Consider the following 10,311-nt stretch of genomic DNA (forward strand, 5'->3'; position numbering starts at 1 on the left):
AGGTGACAGAGCTTCTGGAAAGCGGATAGTGCGGTGGAGTTGAAGCTGAAAGGGCGAGATGATGGACGGGTCAGAGCGGTAAGGGGTGCGGCAACCGTACTGTAGTCCCGGATAAAGCGACGATAGAAGTTCGCAAACCCGAGAAACCGTTGAAGTTGCTTAAGGGTCTTGGGTAGGGGCCAATGACGCACAACTTCGAGTTTCTGCGGGTCCATGGCCACACCCTGGGGCGAGATGACAAAGCCCAGGAACGTGGTGGAGCGCTCGTGAAAAGCGCACTTTTCCAACTTACAGTACAGTTGATGGGCGCGCAATCTCTTTAATACCGCCCTGACGTGTTGGATATGTTCTTCCACTGTACGTGAGTAGATGAGGATGTCGTCGAGGTATGCAAATGCCCACCGCCCGAGCATGTCCCTGAGAACATCGTTGATGAAATGTTGAAAAGCGGCGGGGGCATTGCAGAGGCCGAAGGGGATAACCAGACTTTCGTAGTGTCCCATGGGAGTGATGAATGCCGTCTTCCACTCATCGCCCTCCCTGATGCGCACCAAGTTGTAGGCGCTCCGAAGGTCCAACTTTGTAAAAATGGTGGCACCAGAGAGAGCGTCCAGGGCAGAGTTGGTAAGAGGCAGCGGATGTCGATTCTTAATGGTGATGTTATTCAGCCCCCGATAGTCGACACATGGGCGAAGTTCACCTCCTTTCTTTTTCACAAAGAAGAACCCCGCGGCGGCGGGCGAGGAGGAGGGTCTGATGGTACCTTGGCGCAGGGCGTTCGACATATATTCCTCCATCGCCTGTGTCTCGGTGGCGGAGAGAGAGTAGAGATGGCCGCGGGGAGGTACGGAGCCTGGCTGAAGGTCAATCGCCAGATCGTAAGGGCGATGAGGCGGAATGTGGGTGGCGCGTCTCTTGCAAAACACTTCAGCCAGGTCCCGGTAGGCGGGGGGAATGGCGTTGGTGTCGACATCGGGGGCCTCGGACTCCCTAGAGCACGTCCCAGCCGGTGCTGGTATGCAAAGTTCGGAGCAGGTCGGCCCCCATTGGAGAATCCGATTCTGGGTCCAGGATATGAGAGGGTCATGCTGAAGCAGCCAGGGATGTCCGAGGATGATGGGTGGTGAGGAGATGGTGGTGAGATGGAACTGAATCTGTTCTTGATGCGTGCCAATGACCAGGGTGATGGGTTGAGTCTGGGTGGTGATGGGGCTGGATGTTAGGGGTCGACCGTCCACCGAGGTGATCCGAACCGGCTGGGATAACGCCTCAAGTTTAATCCCCAATCTTTTGGCATAAGCAGAGTCAATGAAGTTACCTGCGGCACCGGAATCGATAAACGCGGTACTTCCGATTCGTTTGTGGCCAAACTGGGGATGTACTCGTACCGAGAGACGGGATGTGTTGGTGGTGATCGGGGAGAGTTGGAGATGACCCGGTGAGTTGCTCTCGTTCCTCACCGGGTCTGGGCGTTTCCTGGGCGCAAAGGGCAGATGGCTCGATGATGTGCGGCGGACCCACAGTATGCACAGAGCCCCTCCCTAAATCGTCGCTCCCGTTCTGCAGCGGTCAAGGAGGCGCATCCTACTTGCATGGGTTCCCCGGCTCCCGTGTCAACCACGGCGGGTGGTGGAGATCCGGCGGTTCCAGTGATGACGGGGTTACATGCAGGTCGGGCTTCAGGTGCTGGAACGTGAGGGAAAAAGGAAGGTGAACGTGGCGTGATGGATGAAAAAGATGGCGTGGCAGGCGGCAGGGTTCGGGGGGCTGGCTTGGGGCGAGAGAGCAGGCGTTGGTCAATTCGGAGTGCTAGTTGAATAAGACCCTCCAGCGTCGCAGGCAACTCTCGTCCCGCGAGTTCGTCTTTGATGCGAGACGCCAGCCCCTCGTAGTAGGTCGTCCGCAGGGCGGAGTCTCCCCAGGTGGTTTGGACAGCGAGCGTGCGAAACTCCGCCGTGTAACGGCTCACGGATGAACCTCCCTGCCGCAGATGGTATAGTTTGGTGTCGTTCTCCACCTCACCGGCTGGATGTTCGAAGGTAAGTCTCAATTGTTTGGTGAACTCGTTGTATGAATGCGCGGTGTCTGAATCGGAGCGAAGAACCGCCGTGGCCCACTCAGCTGCCTGCCCGGATAGCAATGAGACAAGGAGAGCAATGCGCAATCGATCAGTGGAGTATTTGGTGGCATTAAACTCAAACACTAGGTCGAGAGCAGTTAGAAACACACTGCATCTCCCGTCCGTGCCATCCCATTTGTCCGGTAAAGCGATGAAGACATCCGAGGTTGGAGAAAGGGGGGGGGGAGGCGGCGCTGCGGCTGCCGCGACGGGAGGCCGGTTAGCCGCGCTATCAACCGCCTTGCGAAGTGCCGCGTTCTCCTGCCGAAGCTCCGCCACCTCGCGGCGTAAGGCCGCGACGTCTTGGACGCTTCGGCGAAGAGTAGCGAGCTCTCCGTTTAGCTGATTAATTAGCGCGGCATGCTGATCTATCACGTCGCAGAGGCGCGCATACTCCGTTGGGTTTACTGCTGAGGGCTCAGTCATTCTGTCACGAACTAACCGGAATGATCGGAAGACTTAGCACTTAGCAGTTAGCCCGTTGTAGCGTGGATGGTAAACCCAAACGCGGAGGTAAGCGAGTGAGCAGGATAACCACGCGATTTGGTCTAAGGACTCTCACACAAGGGGAGCAAGGGAAAAACACAAATTTAACCCGCGTCCTATAAACACACACTCTAATCAGAAAGCAGACCCAAGAAAGTGAGTACTCACGATTTGGCGAACGGACAGCCTGGAACAACATGGGCGAAACTCAATGACTGAGCGGTGTGATGCGACATCTTGCCTCCTTTTATGCTTCCTGTGTTGCGACCGTACTACTTCCGGGTCCTAGTGCCGGTCGCGGAGCGAGTGTGTATGACAAGTAAACACAAAATGCAGTTTTTAAATAATGGTTTTTATTATTTAGGGAGAAAAAAAATTCAAACCTACATGGCCCTGTGTGAAAAAGTAATTGCCCCCTGAACCTAATAACTGGTTGGGCCACCCTTAGCAGCAATAACTGCAACCAAGTGTTTGCGATAACTTGCAACGAGACTTTTACAGCGCTCTGGAGGAATTTTGGCCCACTCATCTTTGCAGAATTGTTGTAATTCAGCTTAATTTGAGGGTTTTCTAGCATGAACCACCTTTTTAAGGTCATGCCACAACATCTTAATAGGATTCAGGTCAGGACTCCGACTTGGCATTTTGTTTTTCTTCTGCCATTCAGAGGTGGATTTGCTGGTGTGTTTTGGGTCATTGTCCTGCTGCAGCACCCAAGATCGCTTTAACTTGAGTTGACGAACAGGTGGCCAGACATTCTTCTTCAGGATTTTTTGGTAGACAGTAGAATTCATGGTTCCATCTATCACAGCAAGCCTTCCAGGTCCTGAAGCAGCAAAACAACCCCAGACCATCACACTACCACCACCATATTTTACTGTTGGTATGATGTTTTTTTTCTGAAATGCTGTGTTACTTTTACGCCAGATGTAACAGGACACGCACCTAACAAAAAATTCAACTTTTGTCTCGTCTGTCCATAAGATGTTTTTTTTTTTGCAAAATTGAGACGAGCCTTAATGTTCTTTTTGCTTAAAAGTGGTTTGCGCCTTGGACATCTGCCATGCAGGCCGTTTTTTCCCAGTCTCTTTCTTATGGTGGAGTCGTGAACACTGACCTTAATTGAGGCAAGTGAGGCCTGCAGTTCTTTAGATGTTGTCCTGGGGTTTTTTGTGGCCGCTCGGATGAGTTGTCTCTGCGCTCTTGGGGTAATTTTGGTCGGCCGGCCACTCCTGGGAAGGTTCACCACTGTTCCATGTTTTTGCCATTTGTAAATAATGGCTCTCACTGTGGTTCGCTGGAGTCCCAAAGCTTTAGAAATGGCTTTATAACCTTTACCAGACTGATAGATCTCAATTACTTTTGTACTCATTTGTTCCTGAATTTCTTTGGATCTTGGCATGATGTCTAGCTTTTGAGGTCATTTTGGTCTACTTCTCTGTGTCAGGTAGCTCCTATTTAAGTGATTCCTTGATTGAAACAGGTGTGGCAGTGTGGCAGGCCTGGGGGTGACTACAGAAATTGAACTCAGGTGTGATAAACCACAATTAAGTTATTTTTTAACAAGGGGGGCAATCACTTTTTCACACAGGGCCATGTTGATTTGGAGTTTTTTTTCTCCCTTAATAACGTAAACCTTCATTTAAAAACTGCATTTTGTGTTTAATTATGTTATCTTTGACTAATAGTTAACGGTTTTTGATGAGCAGATACATTTAAGTGTGACAAACATGCAAAAGAATAAGAAATCAAGAAGGGGGCAAATAGTTTTTCACCACTGTATTAGCTACCTGTCAGAAATTTTATGTGGCCATTTCATATTTTGATGTTGACAAGTAAGAAATACCTTGATCTCCAGTAGAACTGCAATACTTAGTAAGTCAAGTCACTATCTTTACTACACCAAGTTCACTGAAATACACCCTATGTCATTAAATATATACAGTATAACCAAAAACATTTGGAACATCATACCTCTTCACCCATCCTATTTTTATTACTGCGGTAGAACCTACAGTCAACTTTCACACATGCATTCACACACTTTGGGCAATTTGACAATGCCACTTAGCCTAATCAGCATGTCTTTGGACTGTGGGAGAAAATCAGTTTTGAGATATATTTTTTTCCTCAATGATACATAAAAAAGGATGCCAAAAAGACCATTGGCCTCCACAGTCCATAGTTGAACTACAGAGCTTCCTAGATGGATTGATGGAATGAAACACCATACAGTCACACAGTCACGACATGACCCACATCACATCATCCTAAAAATGGCTGGTTTTATAGGGTGTTCTCTGTATGCAGTGGTTAGTACCTACCAAAAGTGATCCAATGAAGGACAACCAGTGAACTGGAGACAGTGTAAAAAGTCTGTGTGGTCCCATACTACAGAAGAGCTACTGTAGCACAATTAAGGTGAAAATGTGAATGCTGGTAATAACATAAATACATCCGAAAACACAGTGTACCACATGACTACTTTAGGTGCTTTTGGCAGTGGAAATGATGAATAGTACAAAGAAATAGTCAGAAAGGATGAATGATGAACAGAGCTCTCGCTAGAGCTCTTCTAAGGATTATAGGAAACAATATTCATAGGCTAAAAAACAAAAAACAAAACATGAAGTCATGACCACTAAAACAAGGCAGGAAAAAATAGAAGAGCATCAAATCATTTCCAATAACATCAATGACTTCATCAAATATCAATTAGTGATGACCGACTGATATTTCTCTATTTCCATTCATAAATAATCCATGCACTTATAAGTCCCTCATGGTTTGTTCTGTCTGGACAGAGTGGAAATTGACTGTTCATTAACACTGGCAAAAAACAACCTCCGTGTGCTTCTAATAATTTTAGAAGTAAGACTGAAGCCCTCAATCATTAATAATACAGTGTTACCTTGGATTATGAACATAATTCGTTTTGAAAGTGGGCTTTTATTTTTAAACACTAGTGAATCAAAGCGAATTTTTTCATAAAAAATAAATTATTCGTTCCACAGCCAAAAAAATAAATACATAAAAATAATTATTACAAAATATAAAGAAAAAATGATACAAATTAACCTGCACTTTACCTTCAAGAAAGTGTTTGTCACTTTTGCAACAAAAAAGTGTCACTTTTGTCACAAAGTGTTTTTGTGTGTCTGTGTTTGTGTATGTTTGAAGCTAAAGTAAGAGGATAATTCCGCAGCGCAAGAGAGAGAAAAATCATTGGCTCAGTTGTGATCACGTGACGCTCAGCGTCAAAATAAGTAACGCATGCGTAATACATGATACTCAGTGATACTAGATACTAGCTGACTTTTGACTTGCTCGTTTTTCAAGTCAAATTAAATAAAAAATCTTTGCTTGTCTTGCAGAACACTTAATGTTCCACTGTACTTAAGATGATACTAAAGATTAGACTAACATCATCTCCCACAGTATGACCATATGGCCAAATACTGTACTATACAAATGTTAAATATGAGTTTTGAGTTTAGACAACTCAAAGTGGTAAAAATTGTGTATTACTTCTTGATTAAGGAAATCCTTTGTGTGTGACAGCACATGACCAACTGACATAATAATGCCCATGATTTTAGAATTATCACATAGATAACATATGTCAGGTTTCCCCATTCTTTTGGTCAGGTGATGTATCTACCAACCAAGAGCTACTAACAAATTACCCCTGCATAAAAGAGTCCATACTGTGTCCTGGATTTCCTGCCCATAAATGCTTCCTATTATGTCCACATAAACAGTGCACACATTTTTTTCTTACTTGCAAACACACACACACACACACACACACACACACACATATATATATATATATATATATATATATATATATATACATACAAATAAGGCATAAACTTTTAGCATTATATCATTACTGGGGAGAAACAGGGTTTATATGGCAGCAAAAAAGGTATATTGATCTGTGGACACATAATGGTAACAACCAAATGAAAACAAAGTAAATATTCTGGGTCATTTGCATGCCCTCTCAGCTGTGTCATGTGGGAAGTAAGGAAGGTGTTGACAACTTTTGATAGCTCTCCACTAAAATCTTCACCAACGACACTGAATTCCCAGCAAGCCACTGTCCTCCCATCTAACCCCCAGAATTCCATCCAGAGTGCAGCACAGATCGCAGTACAGTGTAAGGAAATACCAACAATGTCTGCTTGTTGGTTATCACAAAGAGGTTTTTTGTTTCCTGCTTCCTGCTAAAATGTTCAAGTACTCACTTCAGCACAGAACTGTGGTATTTTAAAAGTAATAGATGCTAATGGTTAAACGAGCCTAAACACACAGTGTGAAATTTACTGTGGCAACATGGTTCTGACAAAATTGATCCAATAACCAGGGGCATTATAACAAAACAGTCTATTAGTTCAGGCCAAAACAGCTGTTAAGCATAAGTACTGTAGTCAGCCAAAATTGAAGCCCAGTGGTGTGAATGCTCTAATTTACTCCCTGAAGGTCTTCCCGCAGTTAAAAGGACTTTCTGTCCATCACACCTGGTTAGTGACAAAATCATAATGTGCATACTGTAGGAAGTAGCCTATTTTATTATGCTTTTAATAAACTGTTTTCATGCTGTCAAATTAATAAAATAATTCTAGTGCCTTATGTAAATTGGATGCACTCTCCTGTAAAGGAAAAATAACAATTTTAAAAGTATGTAATTATTGCTTTAAATACCATAATTTATGTAATTATTAATTATTTATTAGGGTAATTTATTTTAGTGTTTATGCAGATACATTAAACTGTCAAGCAGTAGCACTGGACTTCTCACTACTGCTTTCCACTTAAATCATCATTGTGCAAAAAGAAGACGGACAGAATTGCACTGAGACATACTTATACATTTAGGCGAACTCTACCCCCACACAAATACTGCATGGGTTACAGTGTTTTAGTACCGATTAATCACTATGCACACATACAGTAACTGATCTCTGTATATGTACCTAAATGCATAAATAAACCATTATTTAATTATCTTAATTTAAGTGAAACCTCTGTTTTTAGCCTACTCATAAAAAGTTCTAGTCATAATATATTATGTTTAGCACAAGGTAAGGTAGGCTTAGAGTGTATGTGTGTTTTAAAGTATAAGTGAAATGGTACCTGATATTGTGAGACTTGCGCTTGATTTCAGTCCAGCAAAGGTTCATGTTTTTCTCAGAATGTTTGGTGTTATGCTGGCTGCACTCAATGGGCACCTCTAGGCCTTCAGGATCCCCAAGTGACTTGCAGGGCACACAGTGGCATTTCAGCCACAAAGGCCGCCCTGCAGCTGCAGGATATACAGAGACAAGATTATTATGGTGTAAATATTGATTTTATTATTATCTAATTTTATAACACCGCAATCAGAGAATATATAATGTAGTTAAAGATACACAAATTAAAATGTTGTAGGGATGTGGCCTTACTATTACTGACGGTACAAAAGGTATCCAGGCATATCCACAGCAAATAGAGACATAGAGACAATGAGCACAACATAGGTCCCATGATAAGGGAGCCTTCCCCAGGTCATGACTATCTTTATATCTGAGGAGTATAAATGCTGCCAAAGTGGCTATTTTCTCATTACTTTTTCCTTTATAAAGCCCATTACCCAGTCAACAGGTTTATTTTATTTTATTGTATTTTATACAATCATGACCTTTATCCCTTTACTTTGTCATCCAATGACAGTGGCAAAATCTTTCATCAACTTTTTCCTGAATAATACTAGCAAAAAGAAATGCCTCCTCAGAAAGATATTGATGCATTAATGCCAAACCCTACAGTAGTTTCAGATGTATGAAAATGTCCAGTCATGAAATATATTTATCTAAAGCAAGAAGGGAACTCCAAACATCTACAGATATTAATGGGTAAAGTGCAACATATGTTGAATTTCTATTTAACTGGTATTGAAGAACACCAGATAAATAATGATGTATATTAAAATAATAATAATAAACCCAACTATGTTTGGGTAAAAAAGGTCCAGAGACCTTATGAATGTAGGTCATATTTCCACATTCCTTTATTTAAGAAATGCTACATAATTATTCCAGAAAAAGAGGATAGCTATCCCTGCTGTCAAAATCTTATCTCATAGTTTTAACTTTGCAAGAGCTAAAAAGCCTTTATATACAGACTTATATTTAGACCTGATATGTAACTTTTATAAACCCAAGTTTATCTTAAATCTAATTTTCTAATGAAAGTACAGGTCTTAGCCTCCTTTGAACAATGCCCTAAATACTGTCTCAAAAATTAATGTAGTACATAAAGGCCTTACCTTAATGTGAAGACCACCCAGGAAACTATAATGACTTCTTATTTAGACAGATACTGGTTCTTTCTCTGAATCAGTTATTAAGCCTGTTTTAAACTAAGTCTGATCTAAAGTCATAGCTAAAATACCACAGAATGTCTTCAAAGATGCCATTGTCCTTTTTATTCTGCATCATGCCATCATTGCCAGCACACACCCCCTCTCCCCCAGCCGGCCAGAAGTGCAAATCACACAACCCAGTAGGAGGGCACAGGTCACCAGCCTGCCCCATATGAAACATTAAAAAGGTCGGGCCCACATTTGGCCAGAACAAACAACTTACTGTAAGTGGCGAACATGACCTCAGGCTTCCACAGTTTCTCACAAATAATATATCTATTGACTACAGAGGTCAGGTGATTCACAGCCAAAACATTTGTCATTTAAACTGGCAATCATCCCTGCCATGGATTATGCTACCAAACTAAAAATTTTGCTTTATTTTTCCCCCACAGATTTTTCTGACAACATTATGACAGTGGTGAATGTAAAAAAATGTAACAATGTTTATCAGGCTCCAGCTATTCTTTATAACACTTTTGAGGACTGTGCACTGGGAAGTTTATGATCTGTGATATTTACAACTATCTCATCAGGTATGATTTAATGTTAGACTATAATTTAATAAATCTGAAACATTGTTTAAACAGAATATCACTGTAGTTTTGTCAGGTACTGGGGGCATGGTGATGGCAGCAAGCAGTACATTTTGGCTGAAGCTCTGCTTTGCTTGGTTTTACCTTTTAGTTCAGCATAAAAAACATTCATATTTATGTAGCTATATTTAAAATGGACATTTGGTGATATATCCTTAGAAGACTTCAGGAGAAAATCTTTGACAAAATTGTAAGAACCTAAAAGAGCAAAGTAAAAAAAAAAAAATCCTAGTGAGTGTTGCTCACAAGATTTTGAACAGGCCGATTCTCAGATCTCCACCGAGGTTGATCCAGCTATGGCCAAAGCCATGATAGTTAAACCTGATGACTACTAACATTAAAGTAATTGAAGAAATACTTATAATTTATTAATTGGACAATGAAACTGTATTTGCTGGTTATAGACGACAGTTATTCATTAGTATGGTTTAGGGCCTCCTTTTGCAGCCCATGCAGCATCATTTTGTATTGGGAATGACAGATACAAGTCTGGCACAGTGGCCAGAGGGATTTTGAGCCATACTTCCTGCAGAATAGTGGCCAGGTCACTGCGTGATGCTGGTAGAGAAACCGATACATGTTTCACATTGTCCACAGACCAAGATTTTCGCTGCAAGCACCATTGAAAACGAAGTTTGGCATTTGCACGAGTGACCAAAGGTTTGGCTATAGCAGCCTGGCCATGTACATGGACCCTGTGG

The 10,311-nt window shown here is 42.5% G+C and overlaps 1 protein-coding gene across 1 annotated transcript in view; it reads right to left on the reverse strand.

Moving 5' to 3' along the window:
• Positions 1-9,082, reverse strand: part of drp2 (dystrophin related protein 2) — a 205,699-nt gene extending 196,617 nt beyond the window's left edge. Inside the window, exons 1-2 of the mRNA XM_053506582.1 lie at positions 8,919-9,082; positions 7,748-7,916 (exon numbers count right to left, since the gene is read on the reverse strand). Coding sequence (XP_053362557.1) covers positions 7,748-7,794 — 47 coding nt within the window. The 5' untranslated portion in view covers positions 7,795-7,916; positions 8,919-9,082. The remainder of the gene's footprint in view (positions 1-7,747; positions 7,917-8,918) is intronic.
• Positions 9,083-10,311: the final 1,229 nt, after the last annotated feature.

Source organism: Clarias gariepinus, chromosome 10 (genome assembly GCF_024256425.1).
Source record: "Clarias gariepinus isolate MV-2021 ecotype Netherlands chromosome 10, CGAR_prim_01v2, whole genome shotgun sequence".
NCBI classification, from domain to species: domain Eukaryota; kingdom Metazoa; phylum Chordata; class Actinopteri; order Siluriformes; family Clariidae; genus Clarias; species Clarias gariepinus.